This window comes from Parambassis ranga, chromosome 24 (assembly GCF_900634625.1).
Source record: "Parambassis ranga chromosome 24, fParRan2.1, whole genome shotgun sequence".
NCBI classification, from domain to species: Eukaryota; Metazoa; Chordata; class Actinopteri; family Ambassidae; genus Parambassis; species Parambassis ranga.
In genome coordinates, this window is record NC_041043.1 from 2,516,637 (window position 1) to 2,540,696 (window position 24,060).

At 41.5% G+C, this 24,060-nt stretch overlaps 1 protein-coding gene across 1 annotated transcript; it reads left to right on the top strand.

Annotated features, from left to right (window-relative positions):
- The first annotated feature begins 301 nt into the window (after window positions 1-301).
- kcnk3a (potassium channel, subfamily K, member 3a) lies at window positions 302-22,705 on the top strand. The gene is made up of 2 exons (XM_028397324.1): window positions 302-663; window positions 20,074-22,705. Exons 1-2 carry the CDS (start codon window positions 381-383, stop codon window positions 20,991-20,993), a joined length of 1,203 nt encoding a protein of 400 aa, XP_028253125.1. The 5' UTR covers window positions 302-380; the 3' UTR covers window positions 20,994-22,705.
- The last annotated feature ends 1,355 nt before the right edge of the window (window positions 22,706-24,060 follow it).

Sequence of the window (24,060 nt, forward strand, 5' to 3'; positions counted from 1 at the left end):
AGCAGTGATGTAGGTTATAAAATATGACTGAGGGAAGCAGCTTTTATAAAATAATAAAAATGTGTGTTTTAATCATTCTCTACTTTAAGTTATAAAATATAGAGGTCACAGTCAGCGTTGTGATGATTAAACCGGTAGGCTTAAAATGGAGAGAGAGGGAGAGAGGGGGGGGGGGGGGGGTGAGTGAGAGAGGGAGCATTCCTGTGGTGGGGGAGGAGGTGAGGGAGGGGTGGTGCTGAATGAACAGCTCCTCAGCTCATAAAGTAATCGGAGAGCTCCTCTGCTCCGTCAGAGCCGCACAGCCATGAGCCCGCCGAGCTCCCCGTCCTCCAGAGACGCGCCGACACTCCGCCTGTCCCCCTAACACGCAGCGCAGCACCATGAAGAGGCAAAACGTGAGGACCCTCGCCCTCATCATCTGCACCTTCACCTACCTGATCGTGGGCGCGGCGATCTTCGACGCGCTAGAATCGCAGAAAGAGACGACCCAGCGGATGGAGCTGGACCTGCGGAAAGAGGAGCTGCTCAGGACCTTCAACTTGTCCAGGGAGGACTTTGACGAGCTGGAGAAGGTGGTCCTACAGCTGAAGCCGCACAAAGCCGGAGTGCAGTGGAAATTCGCCGGCTCCTTTTACTTCGCCATCACTGTGATCACGACCATTGGTAAGACAGCACACTTTTAATATCTGACACACAAAAAGTTGATGTGATAAAATAATACACTGTAGAAATGTTGAATTTAAAACAGAAACTGTCTGCTAAACCTTTGTTGTTGTTTTAATTAAAACACAAAGCAGTACTAAAATATAGAAAAGTAAAGAAATGGTCCATATATTGGAATACATTTTAAAAAAGTAACAGGTGAATTCTAAACAATTACCCCTGATTACTTTGTTAAAAAAACTTCATCACCAGTACAGCCCCTGTCAATATGATTATTGATAAGGGAGCTGTGGGGTGGAAAGGGGTTTAAACAGGACATGTCCAACAGTCTGTGAACAATGTCTTTAACTGTTTATATCCTTTTATATTAAAAAAAGGTGTAATGAATTACAGTGGAAGCTTGCATAAGGACAGAGCCTCTGATACTGAAGCATTTTATTGAATTGCAGCTTTTATAAAGGGTCGTTTCAAAGTCAATTTAGAAGCAGCCAAGCGATAGACTCCTAAGGACAAGCTTCTCTACAAATATGAAATCCGACTGAGATGATGCTCGGGGAAAACTTAAGTTATGAGACATTCATTCCCCCCCCCCTCTCTCTCTCTCTTGCTCTCTGGCCTGTGTGCCTCACATACTCATTATTCCTGCTTCAAAAAGCCCTGCAACAACACCAAGCTGGAAGCTATTTACTTTCTTTACTGCACAAATATGAGGTTTTTTTTGAATAACATTACTGACTGACATCATGTCATCAGAAAAATAATATAAATGACAAAATGAGGACAAAGGGACAGAACACAAGAGGCTGCATGAGTTTCTGTGTATTGTTGTCAGGGTATTTTCTGTATTTAGTGCATCTTGTCCAAAATGCCTCTGTGTTCTACCTGCTTAGCATCAAACAATTCTGTAGCTGTTGGATGCATAAATAAGCAAATGTCAGCTGCAGGTTTAAAGCAGCACAAATACACTGCACCCACAAGACACACAAAAGCACAGTGCATTTGTCTTGATGTGATGCACAGCTGTTTATATGTGACCTGCTAAAAAATCAGCACAGAATACGATTGATGGGTCAGTGTTCATGCAGCCGCACACCTTCCTGTGGTCATGTGAAGAAATGCACATTAGATCTCCAGTCAGGATGCGGTCACAGTGTACATAAAGATTGGCAAACCTCTTCTTAACACAGGTCTCCTGAGTGTGTAGGCTCCGGCTGTCAGCTTCCTGCAGTATATTATGATTCTACAGTTAATCCAAATATGGGTAAAGTGGTGGAGAGTGAGTGGAGTGAGTCAAGCACACAGGTACCTGTAGGATAACAGCCATCATTGATGCAATAGAAAGAAACAACACACTATTTATTTAAGAGTATTACAGCTACTAAAGAATTAAATAGTATGGTATTAAAAAAAAGAAAAAGTGGGTTTAAAATTTAAATGTACCACACTGTGTGGCCTGTTGTGCAATAATAACACAGCATGGCATGGGCATTCAGCCAACATGTGCACTATAAGCCCGACAATCAGAAGAAGAGCCATGTGGACAATATGCCTAACGTGTACATTAAAAAAAGGCAATTAAATGATAACATGAAAAACAGCTTCACTAAAAATGTTTTCTAAAGTTTCAAATGATTTCATTTGTTGCTGTTGCAAGCCAGCAGGTACCTGTGGCTCTGAGACATTAGATGTGATTAGGTATTAAACAGACCACCGCATTTGTATGAATGAGAGTAGCCATTTTTTTTCTTCCTAGAGATAAAAGTTACACAGTCTGGCTTCATCGTATCCTTTCAATCTGTTTAGAAGCCAGCCTGGTCTTCATCAGATCCTATCTGACTCTTCCTACTTGTATTTAGTGACTGCGGCAGTTGTCAGTGGTGACCTGTTACTTGTAACCCTATCAGATGCAGGCAGCTAATTGCACACTAACCCAACCCCGGGTGTCTGTAACTGCATTCTGTAATTGTGAGCCTCCAGGCTGCTACAAACACAGTGATTGGCGTTTCAGTCTGCCATTAAGAATTAATGACAACACCAGAGCCCCACTGTTCCACTGGACTCCTGGCACACAACATTAATGCTGTAGATACTGTACCGTATATACAATATCATGCAGCCATGACTTAGATGTCTTTCTGTGTAAAAATAAGGGCCTCAGAACAATCAGCCACAACCAAACTGTTTTTCACTCCTTAAACATTTTAGGGTTCTTATTTTCCACAATATGAAGTCCTGCACCCCTATAAAAACTGTGGATTTTGAAGGAAAATGTAACGAGGTCTGTATTTTATAATTTAAAAACAGAACACGAGAGCATATTTCTCTTGGAGAACCTCGTTAAGTTCATCGTACGTACTCATCCTGATAGCAACAGGAGCAGTTTTCCAAAGCTGTTTTCAGAGCTGTATTTTTAATGTCTAACCTCAACCTGTATTATTTCTGTCAATCTGTCAATTTATGTCAAATAAGGTTGCGATTAAAAACAAAACTTAACACACATCTTGTGGTGTCAGGGGAACTCAAATCTCAGACTCCTGGGTCAAGGTCTGCCACATTGGATTTATCCCCGATGCCCCATACCCATGACCGAATGATGTCCGGCAATATAGTCACATGTTTTACTACTGCAAATGTAGCCCTATGCTGTATGTCAGGCAACACATCCATATGTTCTATTAGCATAAATGTGATGTGTTGTATGAGGATGATGTATTATCAACCACATGTGGCATTTCTTTTGTGAGGACATGCTGAAAACATGTCAATGTTGAGGAGAGGTGGGAACTTGCCATAGATGCAGCTCAGCTCAACAGATCTTTGTTTCTGGATGTCAGTCATGATTTCCTTGGTGTTTAGTGAAGAATTTGTTGATTTTACAGAGTGATTGCAAATGGTGGAAGACCAGTATTATCATTTTAAGCTTATTTTCTGACATGTTGCACAATGCACTTAAGCAGCAGCTGTTTTCTTGTTTATTATTAACAATTATTAGTTAACACATAAGCTGTTGATGTCATAACAACAAACAATATCCTGGAACACTATGAACAAAACACAGTTCATGCTTCTAATGGCATGATTGGCATGGTATGGCAGATGAAAAAAAGATCCGTCCCTGGCATGCTCTCCTAGTAATTTAACATAAGTGAAGAAGGGAGGCGAAGCTGCAATCAGTAATCAGTCATCACTTTCCACAGATGAAAGGGGAGGAAGAGGAGGGTGTCCATTTACTCACCCAACAGCAGGAAAAAGATTGAAGCCATGTGAGACACACCACATGGGGAAAATAAATGAGCATTGAGCAAGAAAGTGCTCTCAAAATGGCAGGCGGTATGTAGGGGGAGCGCCTCCGTAACCAAAGTCTGCTGCTCGGGGGGTGGGGTGGGGTGGAGGGGTGGACACTCATCCTCCCTCCATCATCAGCCTCCTCCAGGGGTGGACATCTTGTCATTGCTACATGGGCGAGTACAAAGCTGCAGTTCAAGGTCAGGTGGACCATGTAGTGGACTAATACACAAAGTGAAAACACAGGCTTACTAATAAGCATGTCTCATATCCTCTGTGTGTGTTATCTGATGTGCTGTTTGACTTGTGATAAGGACAGGAACATGTGAAGCAGCTCTGTTTCTGAACAGATGGCAGTTTTTTTTAACACATGTTGATTTATGGCATGTCTTTGTGTAACAAAGTAATATCATAGGTTGACACATGTTATATTAAAGTCAGGTCGCACACCTGTTTTCTGTCATGCTGGTGTTAGGCCACGAGTTTCATTTCACAGGGCTTGGGAAACACTTTTTTTAGCCCAGCTACAATAGAATTACATTCAACAATAGCATTTCCTTCCTTAAATATCAACCTAACATGCTGTACTTCTATCCACACTAAAGTCCGACATGAATTAATCATGTCTCTTCCTGCTTGCTAGCTTTTATATGTCACTATAAGTGACAGCTGTATGAATAGAAGCATGTGCTTCCTTTATCTGCGATAGAGACTGAGATGAGCTCCGTGTGACAGAGTTTGGCTTTAAGCACTGCAGGTGGTGACTGACTCAATCACGTATTCCCCTCATGGCTATAACAAAATATAAAAAGCAAGATAATTTTATGATTATTCTTAACTCGACAAGTTTTCTTGGACTCATAAACAGACCTTTTTGGTGAACAGAATCCTTTATGGCCACCATATGTTTGCAGTTAGAAAAACATGCTTTGCTTGGATTTTTATTATTGTGAATCACCTCTTGTTAAATAGTTTTTGCACAAAGATCATTTGGCTGTTTGCCTCTTGTTGATTCAGCAGACGTTAGCTCATTGTTTCGATAGAGGAGCTCATTGTCTGTAGTCTATGAATCTGTAATCTGTCAAGGAGAGAAACTGAATACAAATGTGTCTGAGACATTCAAGCTGTATGACGCTCTATAATCCCAAGATAAGATCCAGGCAGGGTTAAAGTCGTGGAGTGGTGAGGAGAATCTGCAGGCACCGCAGCTCCATCACATTAAAAGAGAGCTCAAGGCCTTCTAGCTCTGTTGCCACCATGTACATCAGTTGTTGATGTACTGGGCAGCTACCAAGTGTGTAAACCCATTAGTATATAATTGTGAAGCAGCCTGGTGCTGAAAAAGAGCAGACATGCCCAGCAAATCCTCCCTGTGTCAGTGGAACCCATGTCTCCATATGTGGACTGACAATGAATCTGATTATTTTTCTATTCTGCTTCTGGCACCAGCTTTGGTGTGGCAGCAGGCAGATTTTCAGCAGTTTCATATGAGGTCACAAGCTAAATTATTAATGATAATTACTTACATTAGTATCTCCATTATTATTCAGTCAGCTTAAAAGGTGAGCGCAGTAAGTGGCTGAGTGCACGGAGAGTATAACTCTCACCAGCTAGTCCGCGTGCGCACCTGTCATCGTCAGACCCATACTTCAGCTGCTCGACACGAAACAATGGAAAGTTCACAAGCTCAAGTGAGCTCTGACGCCAGCAGAGAGAGGATCAAGATGGTTTTAGAAAGGATCCGTGGGATTATAAGAGGGATCATTTTTTTTGGTGAGAAATTACAGATAATGTAGAAAACAGAACTTGAGGCCTCCCAGTTATGCTGAGTTTTAGGGCAGGGACACTGGCCCTCATTAGCAGGTGCTTGAATTACCTTAACTAACTCCTCTCAATGTGAAGGAGGCTTGGAAACTAATTTGAGCCTTTACAGTTGATTAATTACACTATTTATACTTTCAGCTTTAATTCAAATATTACAATCACAGTATGTTGAATTATCTTTGTCTGGTTACATACAGGTAAGATTCAGGAAAGGATCATGCTTTCAGTTTCGGTTGCTGAGTCCTGCTGCTCCTTTGCTGATAATAATGCTGCCAACCACAGTTTGACCATATTGTCTCATGGTGTCCATAGACCTCTATCAAAGCCTACTCTTAGCTACCATTAAAATCTGATATCTCATGAATGAGGAGAGGGATGATGACTGACTGCAGGAAAACTAATCTCATCCAGATCATCAACAAAGCAAAACATCATGAATAAAGTCCTTCTCTCTCTTCTGCTTCTTCTGCTTCATCAATATTTAACCAAGATGCCAAACTTTCTAACTTTGGAAGATAGAAGATAGTATTTAGAGCCTGAACAACCATAAAAGTCAGAGTGGGTATTTGATGGTGATAATAAAAGAGCATTTTGCCCATGTTATAAGTATTCAAAGGATTTTGCAGATAACGTGTTTTTAACGTTTTGATATCAATAGTAACACTTGTTAAAAATAGTAGAAATGCTGCTGGAGCTTATCTACAAAGAATCAGAGGAGAGAGCGCTCATAATCAGGCAGAACAGCTTCAGTTTACAGTTGGATTGAATTGAGGTGAATTGATCCCAGCCCTGCTGTGTTTTAACTGATTTGGGGGGATAAGGTAACTGTATCTCATTCTGGTGCTTGCATAAAACAGCCCCGAACCTCATGGAGACACACACTAATGTAAAAAGACACGCCGTTCCTTCTTTGTAACCAAATCAATGGCTACAGGTTTACAGGAAGAATTACACAACAGGCATGTTAGGCACATTTTAACTAAGGCAGAGCACATCTGAGTCAGTGCTGCCGAGGGTCTGTCAGTGAAAACGTCAAAAGCTGAAGGGGTGACTAAACTCCATCTGTATGATTCACCCAGCTCCATGTCAGCAGGGTTACACGAAAATCACAAACTCCAAAATAAAGACAGTGGTTACCGCAAAGGATGGATCATGTCCTCACATGATGTCAGCAGAACACGAAGCAGCACAAACAACACAAAGTCAAGGTCTTCAAGCTAGGAGAGTCATGAAGTCAGATATCCACCACACAATAGGCTGGTGTTTATAGCAACTCTTACATGTAAGTATTACTAATGTTTGACATTTTCAAACATCAGGGATATTTTGACATAATGTTCACCAGGACTCAAGGGTGAATTGATTAAAACTTGTTGTATGGAGCTGCTACACAAGTATGGTACACCTCAGATGGCTTTGACTAAATGGACCTAGAGGCAACAAGCTGATGAATTTATATTCTTTGTCTGTAGTTATATTTATTATATTGGAGCAGATCCATAGAAGGAAGTGATAAAAGTCACTCAGCATCAATAATTAGCTGCGAACACCTCGTTCTGTCAGAGTTTCAATCAGTTTTTAATGGGATTTCCACCACTTGCAATGTGTAGTGTCTTGAATTATACAGTAATGCATCTTTGAAACATTAATGCTTGGACCCAGCGTGGAGCAAAGTGAATGTACACAGAGAAACATGCTCAGCTATTAATGGCTGACAGAGCGTGTGTGGCTGGTCTGGATCTGAAGGAGCAGCTTCTGAGAAAGTTGTTGTTGTTCACATGACCGGCAAATGTTTACCTATTGTGTGTCTGCTTTATGCTCCGCTGCCTGAATGGAAAGTTGAGTGCCTGCCTGACTTACTAAACAAAACACAACATTGTATTGGTTAGACTTGATGATCCTGCGGGGGCTGACTGGAGTAGAACCAAATAAAATAGTTCAACAGTAGTGAGATGTGCCTCGCTTGAAGTTTCCTACTGATTCTGTTCCAGAGTGTAAATATACAGAACATGACATGTACAGTCTCAGCTATATTGAGGCAAACAGACTCATTTGAGGTTTATTTGATCAGGAATATGAACTCCTCTCTATTTTTTCACTGAATGGACAAATGTCCATAATCTCATGTCCTGCGATATTGCATTGCTTTTTCAGAACAGAGCTTTTAGTGAGGCCAGCCACTTCTGCTTAATTAATGTCCTAATCCATCCAGTGGAAATTTGAGATTAACCGAGGAACGTCAGGGCCCTGAATATGTGTTACAACACTGTAAATGTAAAAGAACAGAGCAGAGACCACAGTGGAAGGAGATGACTTATACTTAAATGTATATTGTGATCAGGCAAACTGAGACATGTGAAGGACTGCTTTTTGAAAGGTGCTGTCTTGAGTGGCTGTGTCCGTGTGTTTCTCCTCCTGTGGCCTGAAAAGGAAAGGTATTAAGACTTGTGCAGACGGCTGGGATAGGCTCTGAGAACAATGCTGGTAATAAGGCTGTGGATATTGTGGCTCTCTGTTTTTCTGATTCATGATGTTGTGGAGAGGTACTGCAGGGAAAGTTTAGGATTTATAGAGAAGTCAGTGCTTTTCATTCATCTTTATTTGAATAATGAAGTTGATTAGTTTTAAGCCTTATAGAGGGCTGAACCTCTGACATGATGTCTGGGCTGTGCTTAGAGGTTTGATCTTTGAACTGAGTTCATTCAGTCTTTCTGTTCCTGGAGTTTCATTTACATATTGCACGTTGTTTCATATCTCTTCTTTTGTTTGTCATTAATCACTGATTGAAGTCATCTCTGTCCTGTTGGTGAGCAGCTCTCCTGTCCTTATATGACACATACAGATGGACATCTTAGCTTTTTACAACTTGATCTATAGAAAGGTTTCTTAGTTCTTTAATGTTTTTATTCCTATGCCATCTGGACAGAAAAACAGCAGAAATGGTCACATTTTGGAATCTGCTGAATTATGATAAGTATAGTGTCGCCAAGAAAAGAGCAGAGACGTTTTCAGCAGATGATTACTTATAATATTTTTAGTGAAAACATATGCTTTAACCCAAACCTTGATCTTTTTGTAAACCTTGGCAAGAAGTACCCAGACTGGAAGAAACAACCAATGCTAGCAAGGTGAAAGAGAGTCTGAGTGATAGAATCAGTTTGCTTTGTTGCTAACAGTAACGTGGCTATGGGATAATATGTGTTGATAACTGTCACATTGAGGAGCCCTCTACACAAGTAGAAAGCTCCTCAAATGGATACTTGAGGCTGACTCCACAGGCAGATCTGTTATAATAATAATATGAAGGATTTGCATAGTTAAGAGCATGAGAGTTACATTCTCACGACTGCATCAATCACTGTCCACTTGCTTTTTCTGTTTTTAGATTAAACTTCAACTCCAGCTGCCAGACAGCTAGCACTACCACACTGAGCTTAGAAACACTATTAAGGAACCAATAAGAACCTCACAGTTCTGCTGCATGTCATAACAAGCCGAGAGCATTGGGTTGAACACTGTGGCCCTTATTTTCTGTTTGACTCTGGCAACCGTTTCAATCTGCATATAATTTACACAAAACTGTAAATTAAATGTGTTCTAATTTTCTGATGTTTGATAATGCAGAGGTCATGCAGGCTGCCTCAGGTAATAGGCTGCGAGGGCATTAATCTAAAATCCATGCCAGCCATTTCATATAACTGCCTGAACGAACTTGCATTGTGTTTATCAAATTATGCAGAAATGTGAGAGATGGCTTTGACAGAAGCATTTGACCCTCGACGAGACACATTATTATTATCAGAGGCTGCAAATTGTCTGTGTTTATTTTTTTAGATGAGATGTCTGAATGCTGATGGAAGAAGAAGCTCATTATGGGTACGCTGCTATGTGTGCTGCGTTTGAACTTTTTGCCCCTCCAATAAGCATTAGAGCGACTGTATGAAGTGAGATACAACGATAATGTCTTTAAAACACAGTGCTCATTCTAAAATTCAATAAAATGCCATTTGAATTCACATGTCAGTCGCCACAAGCCGGTCCTAACAATGCAGTTAGTCTGCCATAAAAAGGGCATGATCACACCATCTCATAAAACTCTCACACACATTTTTGTCAGTAAAGGGAGTGGGGGGGGGTGGGGGGGGGTTATGCCAGCCGGCTTATTATGTGCCCAAAGCAGTGAGCTGCCCCAAAGCAGACACAGAGCTCATAGCATTAGCTTCTCTGCCTCAGCTCACATGTTCCAAAAAAAAAATGTCACATCATGCGTAGCAGTGTGAGTACACTGAGGTGAGAAGTCCATGTTTAAACCGGTTGTTGTGTTAGCGTTTTATGCTACTCCAAGTAGCTTCAAGCGCCGGGAATGATTCAGTCTGACAGCACCATGCAACTGCAGCTCGCCCAGCTTATATACTGTCTCCCAGGGGAATTTGTTTTCCAATTTGTTTCCAGCATCTGTTTAATCTCTCAACAAGCCAACCTGGATGAAGTGGACTGTCACACACTGGGGCGTAATGATAATAACAATAACAGTGACAGGTGAGCCATGTTTACCCCAGAGGGGTGCGATTGGAGTGTGAGCTCATGAGTACACATTTAATATCCATCCAAAAAAAAAAATCCTTGGGCTAAAACAACAGGCTGCTAACCTATTTTCTTTGGAATAATCCTAATATCAGCCATCAGAGGTGACATGTCTGCTTCCAGTCCACATGCTGATTTGTGCTGCTGGAAAACAGTGTCAGGGTATTTAATGTTATGAACCATTAACACCTAATCAAGCTGATGATGAAGCACTACAAACCTCTCCAATCCAGTTCTCCAAGTAGGTTAAAAGGAGAGACCTGGTGATGCATGTCTGCTGAGGTGAACCTGCAGATTGAGTGGAGGTGGAGCTCCCTGTCTGTCTGCTGCAGCCATATGGGCAGCCCGAGGCAGTGGTTACCTCACCAAGGTGACAAGAAGGCCTGACGGTGAAAACAGGATGGACAGTCTGTATAGCACTTTTAACAGACATGGTCCACTGTGAAGACTAACAAAAGTTTGCTGTGTGGTTAGGATTGGGCATCGAAATGACTTGTTTAAGTTTAAGATTAATATTTATTTCTACCCTGCCCCTACATGTCACCCACAGGTTTTTCCAATGAGTAGTTTCGAGGTTTGCTAGATTCACTGGCTAATCTAAAAATGGAAAAAAAAAGTGTCACTCCAAGTAAGCACTCCTTGAATTGTGTATTACTTAAAAGGGTTAGACAAAATCTTACCAAAATATGTCTTCAGAGGTGATATTTCATATTTATCCCTTGGAGGTCCATGTGCATTGACTTGCTTTGGGGGGCAGCCTCAAGTGACAGATTCAAATGTGACAGATTATTGTCATTAAAAAGTACAAGTTGCAGAAATGCACCATAAAATATAAACATTTGACATTTCCTGAAGACTTCATGATTGTCATTGTTCAGCCTTTTCAGCCATTTTTAGTCAAGGCATTGAGTTCCTGCTGTGAGTGACAGCACGACTGTTATGAAACAGCATAAGCCAAATGACTCTTCTTTCTCCTTTTTCACTTTTGCGTTTGTTCAGATTCAGCTGTCAGTTCTGTGCAAGAAAAAAATATGTAATAAGATAATCAGATGATAAAGAGCAGAGCAGCATCTTCTCAGTGCACAGTGGGATCTGGAGCAGCAGGTAATGAAGTTTGGGGTTCATATAACACCCTAATAAGATCCATTACTTGATTTAATTGCCTTTGGTCATTAAGCCAGGTGCCAGCATTAGTCTCATGCATCACATGACAAGACATATGATAGCTTTACAATGTGGCAGTGAGCACAGCCAGACAGTTCAGCTAGGATGTTGATGGGCTCTTGTGTCTCAAACAGGGCATACCACATACACACACACACATACCACAGAGAGAGAGAGTCTTTGGTCTTTGTATTGTGAAGCACCTACATTAGTCAGTGAAACAGACTTTACAATGGGCCTCCTTCTCTCAAACATTTTACGTAACAGTGTTTAACCCACATTGTCTTTACTGTCTGTGTTGAGTGAGAGTGAGAGTGCAGATTTAAAAACATGCATTTTGTTACAATAGAAAGATCCTCAATGTCCAACACAGTCCCTTTTGTTTAAAGGCTAACTGGTTGGCTACTTAGTTAAGCATCCTACTACTGTACACCTGCAAGTCTACACCCAAATGCAACGCAGGAACTGGGACATAATGGTGAAGTAATGCGTAGTTCCATCCACTATTATGACTGAAACTGCCAATAAATTATTTTAGAAGATGAACTATGATGGGGATTGCAGTGCAGTTATTAGCAAAGTCTGGCTAGCAGCAGATATGTAAGGTGGCGTGTTGTCGTTGGCCCTGTGTGTAAATGGATTTTGGCCGGTCTGTTGTTGGCATGTTGACTGGAATGTGATTCAAACATGAAGATTTAGTGGCTTTAACTTCCATTTTTTCTACCAAAGTTGAAATGTGGAGCAGCTAATGAAAATAGTGAAACAGCTGGAACATGGATGTACAGTAACCTGCGGTTTACACTGTGTGTGTAAACCACACTCAAATGCTTCTGCGTCCATATTGTTTTTCATTTTGCTGTGTAAACTGATCTTTGTGTGTTGTGTGCCAGACTAGCATACCCCCCCCCCCCCCAACCCCGACAATCACCAGCACATGTCAGTTTAGGACAGCATCTGCTCCCTGAGAGCAGCTGAACTTGGTGAACAGCGGACAGAGCGTGGTGCACGCATACATCAGTGGAGTCAGGTGACAGAAGGCAGGTACAGCCTGCAAAGAAAGGGCAAATATAACTCTTTGAATTAACAGCTCAGGGGTCAGGAGGATGACAGCAGAGAGAGTCAGAATTGGAAAGAAAACAAATGTGCAAAAAATAACAGACAAAAACAGCATCCAGCTGAATAAAACCTAACTGCTGTTTAAACTGACAGAAAATATGTGTGACGAAAAAAAAATTACAGCAGGCATATGTTTTGTTTCTAATGAACAGTCTATTTTAACATCCAGTTTCTCACATGCTCTGGACCCCCTCCTGGGTGTCGGCGCTATCCACCATAAAATGTTAATGCGCTACAGTGCAGCTGCTTCTTTACCGTCACGTGCAACAGTCACAAAACACAGTTTGGAGTGTGTGAACGCATCAAAGGGACCTGATAGTGTGTGAATTTTAGCAATCATCTCCTGATTCACATTTGGCCCAGTTCCTAGCCTAGATGTAAGTGTGTCTCAGCTCTTTATATATTCCACAGAAAATGATCCATGTCATCCTCACCCCCATCAGCAGGAACATTGGGACTAATTATGCGTACTGCATAGGCTGTGATTCCCTCTTTCTGTGTGATACACTCACATCTAATCCAATCTGAATGTGTATTTCTTTGACAGAAGTGTTGTTTTTTTTAAAATTCATGTCTCATGAGGTCTGCTGGCAGGGGCATGATGTCCTCACTCTAACTTCTATCAACAAATAATTTGTATATACATTGGAACATTGGTAAACCTGTGTCCATTACTTTGCTAGCAGTTTAGACCATTATGTACTTGTTGCACCTGCTGGCTTATAGTCAGTTCAGTTCAGTTCTTTACTTACATTTTTTGCCTTCTAACCATCACCATTTGTAAATGGATATCATATGCAAGTTTAAAGTGGGAAATCTTAATGCCGCATATGATCTGCAGCTGATTAATTGATTGTAATTTATTATTAATCTATGTATTCTGATATTACAGCTCAAAGAAATGATCTTGAATTAGCTTAGCGTGGAAGAACCTGCCTGTCCTGACGTCATCTCCCTTCGTCAGACATTAGAAATGCTTAATGGGCTGGACAGATCACCAGAAACATAAAGGCCTACAAACACAAAGTGTCCTCATACTTTTGTCCAAATGTCTTTTTTTGGCCATAATTTGTCATCATGTCATTTTCTGCGTGTTTTGTTTTAATGTGTCATGGTTCTGTACTAACAATCCTGTTATCAAACTCATGGATCACATTAGGTTCTCCGTCCCTCCCTTCCCTTTGCTCTTTTCATGTCCACACAGGCATGCTTTAAAAGAATGGAGCACTTGAAACAGATACATCTGTTATTTGAGTTGACCTGCTAAAAGCCTGGAAAGAAATCCTAACTCAAGGTTCCTACATTAGCAATGACTACAAATGAAAGACATCCTACTATCTGAAACTCTTAAAGCTTTGAATGTGCCTCCACTTTTGGATGTTTTCTACTCCTTACAGAGCAGCATGAGTTATACGCTCTGTTTACCCTTCAGTTCATCTTCTTGCTGTATGTCCTCCCTCCCTCCTCCCTCAGGCTTTATATGAATCCCCTTTTCATCCAGCTGTGTTGTGACTTTTAAAACAAGTCCATATCAACTGTGTATCAGGTACATAAATCACGTGATTTATTTAATTAGCGAGCAGTCCCAGAGATCTCACACTCTGCTCAGAATGCCTCGCTGACTGACCTCATGGAAAACTGTGGCCTGCCAAGCTTTCCTCTCATATCCCCTAAAAGGGAACCTAAGGAGCACGTTTGGAAAATAGACGCTGTAGTTTTTTTTTCACAGTCAAAGCAAAACATGGACTGAGATGGTTGGACACGCAGACACAGACTCTGCTTTTGATTATGGATGAAAGGCTTCAGACAGTGTGTGAGTGTGTGTAATCGTTATGTTGATGACAGGCTTTTACTACAAGACAGGTAAATTCAGGGCAGCCCAGTCGCAGCTCTCAGATCTAACGCCTGGTCGCTTTGGTCTAAAGGCGTGTGACGCTTTAGTGTTTGGGTCTCAGCTGTGTGCTGGATGAGAACACATGCTCCCAGGCCCCGATTTGGAGCCCACACAGGGGTAACCAAGTTAAAGTGAACCCAGACAGACGCTGTGCCAATGTGCTGTCTCCTCTGGCGTTACATCAGATTGCTTGTGATGGATACATCCTGCATCAGGCACTTTCTCTGCTTCTTTCTCTCTCTAGCTGGACAGACTCGTTGTTCTCTGTCAGTGCACATAATTAAAGTTTGATTAGAGCGATTGTTCTCCCAGCTTTACATATTCTGCTGACAGAAACAACCAAATAATACTAATGGAGAAGCTTGCAAATGATGCCAGCAACCATGTACAAGCAAGCAAAGGCCCTAAGAACAGTTTTATTTAAGCCTGCCTGACAGAGTGATTGACATAGAGAAAAACATAGCCCCCTGGGAAGCATTAATTCTTCCTCTCTTGTTGGACTGAGGGCAGACTCACTGTCTCATCTTGTGGCACAAAGTAGTTTTACATGCTACCTTCAGATATGTCAGAGCAACTACTCCTGCAAATGAACCAAATATATAATTTAATAGTGCTTTTATGGGTTAGAAAAAAATTAGCTCTGGTCAGATGATTATGATGATATTTAGATATTAACTGAGATTCATTGGGTGAGGCTTTGGGAAAGATGAGAGTTTAGGTTGAAATAACCCCTTCGGGAGTGATTGCGGTCATGCTTAAAAGAAACAAACTGCTGACAGTCTCCATCCATCACATGCTTCCCCTGACTTTGTCCATGAGAATCTCAAATCTTTGTTCTTCTGTTTAGACTTGCTGAGAGGCAAGACAACATGATACAACCTTACATTTTGTACGGCACAATGTTAATTCTTCGTGCATTCCTAAATTGTCCTTTTGTTAAACTTGTTCCTAGACTAGCAAAAAGTATTCTTTTAGCAAATTTCAGTGTCAACGGCTCCCTGTTTTCAAGACACTGAAGTCAATAAAACTGTAGAAAAAGACTTAAAAAAAATCATCCAGAAGTATTTTCCCAGACTCAAGTTCAGACTTTAAATATGAATATGTTTCCATTAAACTGTATTCCTAGAATTCTTTTCTTTCACACAGATGGATATTACACAGCAGCTGTCAGCAGGGCCTTGTGGGTCAAAAGCTACACAGAGTAATGAAGGACCAGAGCTGTGTTTGAGTGCCTGAATAAACAATCACAGGGTCGCTTGGAGTTTGAGGTGTCTGTGAAAGAGGACTGATGGGAGCCTGCACGTCTGTGTTTTATAGACGAGGATGGGACATGATTCGTGGGAAATATCTTCCTTTAATCTAACATCTCTGGGTGTCATCCATTGGTGCTTGCAAGTGGACAAGGGTTGCCGTTTGTCAGGTCGTGTAATGTGGTATATCTTTGTCCAGATGAAAGGGAGCCGAGGAGAAGGCATGGTGGGAAGCAGAGTGGGCTGCTGCTCGAAGACAGCGTGTACGTAGCAGATGACATGATCTGCTGTTTATTTGCACGGCTGAGCAGAACATTCCTCAATCTGCGCAGCATTTCAGGGAAAGGCGTAAACTGAGATAAGAGTGACGTCACGCTCAGATGACTCCTCAGGCCACCTGTATGCTGCAGAACTGGGCTGGCCATATACGGCTGAAGGCTGTGAGTGAGTGTAACACCTCTGTGGACACTTCAGCTTTGCAAGAGGAATTTGTTTACAGAGCACTATACGGTACTGTCATGTCCTCTCAGTGGAGATGTAAATTATTACAAATGCAGGTGCAAACTGCTTTATTTCTTAGTTCCAGCACAGAGGAGCTGTGGATCAAACTCTCTCCTCCAAACTCCTCTTAACCTGAGCACTAAATGTCTTTATTTACACTAATTTCAGGGATCAATCGTCAAAAGTTAGTGACATGCAAAAAACGTACCATTGATGTTTTCCTAGTTGGGATATAAGCAATCAGTTTGAAAATCATATGTGGAGTTTTATGGTGAAAAGAATAACGGTCCTCCTAGACAATATCTAGGAATGACACAGATAAATCAAATGTATAGTAAATGTATGATTTACACAATAAACATGTTGATGATCTGTATGTCTTAGTGAATTTGTGTAAATTTTTTTGTGAAACATTGACTACCCTTAAAGACAAGACAGTAAGTTTTCACCATTGCCTCTTCTATCTTGATTCTTGAGTGAAACCTTACAGCAGCAGCACACACATGCGCGCGCACACACACACACACACGGTGAGTGTATTATAGAGCATGGCAGTGCCTGGGCTCCAGAGTGCAGAGATGTCTGAGGACATTATCACTCAGCCCCAGAGAGTGCAGCCCTGCCACCAGCCTTTCTGTTACACAGTCTGCATCCTCTTCTCCACTGTGGAGACCTTCTATCTCATTTGATATTAATGTGCAAGTATAACATCAAGAATTTTATTTGATTTATTTTTTTAGTCACACACACCTTCTCCTTTTTTTTATAACAAATTATGGACAAATTATCCCCTGATCAAAGCAGCACCACTTTGAGAATCCTCCTCCATTAGCTGAGCCGGTGTGCTTAATGAATAGGTTGTGCTCCTCGTCTTGTTGGTGAGAACAAATTGTTCCTGCTAATCAATGAAAATGTAATTGACAGAGAAACGGAGCCCTAAGAGCTACATTATGCCATTCTTTGATGTATTTTCAAAGCCTGATGTGTGTGTGTGTTTTTTATTACCCTGCCTAATTAATCAGTTTAATGAAGACTTGGGATGCAGCAGGGTAATGTGGTTGTGTTGTGAAAGGGGTCGTGTCGACATTGAGTTGTCATTTTTGGAGACAAACTAGCAATCACAACACTGAAAGGTGAAATGACAACCACTTAGCACAGGTTTGAATTTGCATTGCTGCAGATGAGCAGTGTTGGAAGATCACAGACATTTAATTTAGTAAATCTGATTGAGGGTTAATATGGCACAGCGCTGAATAAAGCTGCGCGCCCATCTGCTAAAGTGAATATGGGAGGATTAAAAATTGGGAAATGAATTAGAGGGTAAAAAAAATGGTGTTACAGGCCGGCAGTGAAGTTGTGAAACTAAATCTCCATAATACAAAATGTTGGCATAATCACAGTAGACTATCATGATGGAATATATGTCTCCTCATAAAATTATTTGTTTTGATGCATTTGAATTAGTGCTAGCCTGTTGCTGGGGGGGAATTAGCTTAAACGATTGGCTGTAAATTTGGATGTGGTAATGAGAGGCAGCAGTGAGGAGGGAATGATGGTGCACCTGTGTTCTGCTGACATTTATAAGCCTTCCCCGCTTGTTAGTTTGGCCTAATAAGTATTATAAAAGCTCTTATCGCCTTTCACTGTTATGCAATTTTCATATTTTTCTTTCACATGATAATTGCAGAAATTAGGCAGTGAGACAATCAGCCTCGGGTTGAGGCAAAAGTCTTTGATACTGGTTTTCTGTCTTGTAACAGTGCTCACGCAAATTGAGAATCTGAGCTAATTTTAGAGGGAATTACTGTTTTCTTAGGAAAAACCTGATAGCCTGTAATTTCCCAGATGTCTCCTCTCTGTTTTTTTCCACATCTCTCCATGAAATATGTGCAAATAGCTGCAGCTATTCCTTCATAATGACGCTGCTATTGTGAAATCAGACCCTCAGACAGTGTCACACTAAGAGCCTGGGGTTCCTCAGATGTCAATCAAACCTCCATTTCTATATCCTCAGAGGGTTGAGGTTTCACCTTTCTCCTGTCACTGACTGTAGTCCACATAAACAGAACAACAGCCCTGGTGGCTTCCCCTGCATGCCAGGACAAGGCCGCTGGAGATATCCTGTCTCCTGGTAATTTTGTTACACACTGTTGTTGTGTGTGTGTGTGTCTGTGTGTGTGTGGGGGGGTGTATAGAGAGGCTCTGAGAGGACGAGCTTGTCATGTGGGCCTGTTCGCTCTCTCTCACGCGGTGCTGCTGGCCTTGTCGCCTCCAGCTCTTGCGCCTGCTGTTGACGAGCGCCGCTGTCACTCCTGTCGTCCCCCCACGTCTCGATAAGATGCGCCCTGCTGCTGACAGCTCCTGGCAGGCCTGGAGCTCTGCCTATGTGCTCACCTGAACACACTGTCCTGCTGGCCACACACTGAATGATTAATAAGTCTGTGTGTGTGTGTGTGTGTGGACATATGTTCCCAACATCTCATAGCAACTAGTTTTATGGTTATGGTTATGAATAACCAGAATGCAAATTGTCTTCACATAGTTGTTCACTGTGTTCATATTATACATATTAATATTTACAGACATAAGCTGCTATGTGGACACACTGCATAGGCCTGTGCAATTTCTGATTTGCAGTGTTTGCTGGAGACAAAGTTCGCCTGTAGTCTGTTAGATAAAGGTTCAAAGTTTATGCTAGAAGAATTGATCATGCTGTAATGCAGGATGCTTACACCAGAAGTAACAACTAATCATCAAAAATAAAAAAAATGCTTAAAACTCATTATAAAACATTAAACGTAGTCAAAGCTACCAAAGAAGCAGCAGTTCTCTGTGCTCAGTGAGCAGGTCAGCGTTGTTTCTGCTCCACACAGAGATACATCAGATGTAATGTTTCTCATTTGGCGGCACAACTAGGAAAGCTATAAACAGATTTGGCACCAGACAGACAGATGGCTCAACCTCACGGAGCAGTGCGACAATAAAACCAGAGCCGAAGAATTAAATCAATCCTGCACTAATTACATTTAAACTGTTGGTCAAACTGTTGCATTCACTGATCCTGTTCTTATCAGAGACGTCATCATCTCCCCGTTTTCACATGAGCAACAGATCCACATGTGGGGAGAATTTTTCAGGCTAAAATGACGTGTGCCCCTGAGTGGTCGATTGGGGACAAATGAATGGAAAGTTTTTCCCCCAAACTTTGTCATGCCATAGATCTGCTTATTTATTTATCAGGACTTTCTATTCTTTTTTTGGGGACATGTCACTGTTCAAAGGGCTTAGTGGAGCACACACAAACACTGCTGACTTTTTGGGTGCTGTACATCATAGATTAAAAGGACTGCAGGACAAAAACTCATTATATTACATAAACAAACAAGGAGCAGAATTTACAACCTACACTTTGGTGTCCAGTTTATTTGATCTGGGAAAATGTTGACACCTAATTAGGTGCAAATGTGCTCATTAACTGAAGCCACTCCACGGAGACCAATTGTCAATGAATTATTCAAGCTCTCTCTCCCATACACGACATCAACACTCAGCCATTCCCGCCACACTGCTGTGCATTCTCATCTCCAATTGCATTCTGCTGCTTTGAAATGAAGTGTCTTTGAATTTATCAGAAGGGCTGCTCAGAAAATACAAATCATTTGTATCAGTGGAGTCCAGGTTTGACTATCTTTGCAGCCTCCAGCCCTCTCTCCTCAGACCCCTGTCCTCTGCACTGAGGATTTAATTAGTTCTGCCCCAGTAACCCTGCTTCTTTCTTTCTCTTTCCCTCAGGATATGGCCATGCAGCCCCCAGCACAGATGGAGGGAAGTTGTTCTGCATGCTTTACGCCCTCCTGGGCATCCCGCTCACCTTGGTCATGTTCCAGAGTGTGGGTGAGCGGATCAACACCTTTGTCAGGTACCTGCTCCACCGCCTGAAGAAGTGCCTTGGAATGAGGCGCACAGAGGTCTCCATGGTCAACATGGTGATTATCGGGGTCATATCCTGCATGAGCACACTGTGTGTAGGAGCGCTGGCCTTCTCCCACTTTGAGAGATGGAGCTTCTTTCATGCCTATTACTACTGCTTCATTACACTTACCACCATCGGCTTTGGGGATTATGTGGCGCTGCAGAGTGAGCAGGCTCTGCAGACCAAACCAGAGTACGTGGCCTTCAGCTTCATCTACATCCTGACTGGTCTGGCTGTGATCGGAGCCTTCCTCAACTTGGCAGTGCTGCGCTTCATGACCATGAATGCAGAAGATGAAAAGCGGGATGCTGAGCAGAGGGCTCTCCTCGCTCACAACGGTCAGGCAGGCGGACACATCAATTGCTCCATCGACCCGGCCTCACCGTCCTCCACGCCATCTGGATGTGGCGGAGGGAATGCAGTCGGTGGCAGCGGGGGAGGAGCTGCAAGCCGGGGCCTGCGTAATGTTTACGCAGAGGTGCTTCACTTCCAGTCCATGTGCTCCTGTCTGTGGTACAAGAGTAGAGAGAAGCTGCAATACTCCATACCCATGATCATCCCACGAGACCTCTCCAGCTCAGACACGTACATGGAGCAGGGAGAGGCCTTTTCCAACCCTCTGCACTCTAACGGTTGTGTATGCAGCCTGCAGCGCCACTCAGGCATCAGCTCAGTGTCCACTGGCCTGCACAGCATCAACACCTACAGAAGACTCAATAAACGCAGAAGCTCCATCTAGAAACAGGAGGACTTCATGTTTTAAAGCCCTGTGAAGTGAGGAAGGCCCTCCTACTGTGGCGCGAGATGAGCACCAAAGGACTCAAACGTATTGCTGAGGAGCCTGGTGCTGCTTCCTGCAGACTCCAGCCAGAAAATCACTTCCATTAGCAAAGCACAAACAATTTACCACTAACATCATTACTGATGTCACTGATAAATAATGCTAATTGGTTGTTTAAGAAGCATTCATTACTGTAAAAGACAGGGAAGAGAAACGTGCATCTCTCCGCACCTCTGCGTATTGTGAACTCAGTGTTTTCTCTGATCATGGGACAAAATACACTGTGAGTTTTTAGAGGGATTAGGGTGTGCTTACTGTATATAATGCCCTGCTAAGAAATATTTTATTGAAAAAAATACTGACTCTTGACACACTTTTTCCACACAAAAAAGGACTTTGTTGTAAGTATTACCAGTGAACTGAAATATGTATATATTTGGACACATCACTAGCCTATTTTTTCAGAAAAGAAAATATTCTCAGTGTCTTCTGTGTGTCTGTTATTACAGTTCATATTCAAGCCAAATGTTTCGGATCTGTAGGATGGCCAGGAGAGCTCAATGTCCTGCAGCTTACTATAGAATAGAAAGAAGAAGAACTGCATACATATTTCATCCATCATGTGTGCTGCAAATACAACACAAGCCAATACAGAAATGCAATCCAAGTAGAGCTAAAATGTTTCCAGGGGGAACTGTGCTCTGTGCTGTGCACCTTTTTTTTGTATATATATATACACCTTATTTGGGTGTTATACTGCAGCAGTAACTGGATACTAGCAAGAGTCATATAATCGAAAATAATGCCAGGGTCCATGAGAGGGTGCATCCAAGCCTCTGTGCAGATGTCTGTGTACACACCAATCTCCTGTTTGCACACACACGTGTGCACAATGCCACCAACTACAATGACACCCACAAAGAATAAAACAAACTACCAAAACCTGCCTTGTGTTGAGTACTTGCAGCACACATGTTGTCCTAATGTCCATGGTGTTCTTGCACTGTTTTAAATGGATTTCATTAATTTGTGGTGTTCTCTCTGCCTCTTTTAGATCTGCTTTATGTTGTTCTCCATCCATTAGGAGAATCACATTACCACAGACTCTTTAATCACAGCTTTGACTCAGAATGATTGAGCAGGTTTGTTTTTCAGTGTCTTTAACCACTAGGCCTCCCTGCTGCCCCTTTCAGACCTCACTACAATCACTATGAATTCCTTTTTTATAGGTTCTTCCTGTGCACGTAGCTCATCATACGTTTTCATATAGCACGACTATATTGTGATAGTTTAAATTAGAGCATGTGAGCTACAGTAGAGTCATATCTTATTCACTGCTGCACCTTAGAAAACAGCTGTACATGCTTTCAGACACTGGAAGTCAGTGCACACTTTTATTTTTGTAATGTTATGTAAATTATTTGCCCTCATTCATTCTCTTTTGTGTTATAATCTGTGTCGTTAAAGATTAACAATAGCAGTAACACCTCACTAATAAATGGCCTCAGAGTTTGCACCTCATGCACTTACTGGGGGTCTTTGCTCCATGCCCCATCTAAACACACTTGACTCAGCCAACTGAGGTCTTTATGCAGTGTTCATTCTCTGGTTTAGTACTCCAAATCAGTTTTCTTATTTTATTTTTGTAGCTTTTACTTTACGACATATTATTTCTGTCACATTTTCATCTTTTATTTTTCTACTGGAATGTTCTTATTAACTGCCTGTTATCATTGTTCAGCACCTCCTGTTACCTGTGAGAGATGAACAGTCGGCTCTGTGTGTGACTATACATTTACAATATGTTTACTTTAACCATAATAAAATATTATTTAATTTAAAATGACTGTTTTGTTTATTGGAATCTTAGCTGTTAAAATGTTTATTTTATTTTATTTTAACTGAGTTGTCAGGAATGTACTTTTTTGTTGAGGATTCTACCTTTACAAGAGCAAATGACTTTAAAATTCTAAAAAAAAAAACAAATCAAATCAAATCAAAAAGACATATGTTCAGCCTGAAGGTCTCTCCTGGCAACATGCTCTATTTGATATTAAGCCTTTAATCCCTGCAACACCTGAAACTCAGCCCTTCCTCACCAGGAAAACATGACACGAGGTTGATTTTTCAGTCTTTGAAAACAGAACATGTGTGCGTGTGTTTCTCCAGCCACATCTGAGTTTATTAGGGCAGGGGCTTGGCAACTGTGCAATGGAGCAGTTTTCCTTGTAAAATGTATTTTATGTTATAATTCTATGTGTGTTATGATGATTCTTGGCTAACCCCTTACCCTGTTTTTAATGGGCTGTCAAAATGTCAAAATAAGCTAAAATTACAAACAAAAGTTACAATTAGATGAAAACACAACAGCAAGTGGTGTCAGGGGAACTTGAACGTCGGACTTCTGAGTGAAAGTTAACCCCACTGCACGCTCCCCCACCATCCCCAATATAATATAATATAAATATATGTAATATAAAGTGTCTCCTTTCCACAGAGACTGGGTGTGCTTTGGTTTACCTGAGGCTTTCACCAACTGAACTTTGTTTGTGTTTTCAATGGCACAAGATGGCGATGACCTCTCAAACATTTTTGTTATTCAGCATGAATCCAATATTCAGTGTGGTATAGATTACAAGCAAAATGGGCAATCTTCTTCCTTTGAACCTTCCACAAATTAATAGTAAATGAGATGCATTCATTCATTCAGCTGAAAATTGGTGTTCAAGCCATTTTCTAACAGAACAATGTAACACCAACCCTTTTCATAAAGCCAAAGAACAATTTTCATTTCAATGCTACAGATTAGAAATCCTGCATTGCAGCTCTGCTTTATCAAATTTTCATCTTAATCACTGAACAAACTGCGGTTGTCATGAAACATTCTTGAGCAATCTCATATCAGGAAAAAACATCTCTTTTTCTTGCTGGATATTTTCTTCCACCTCTCTTTGTTGTGCATATGTTTTTCATTGTGTCATTTTATAAAGCAGCGATCCATCTCATTGCATGAAGCACACAGCTA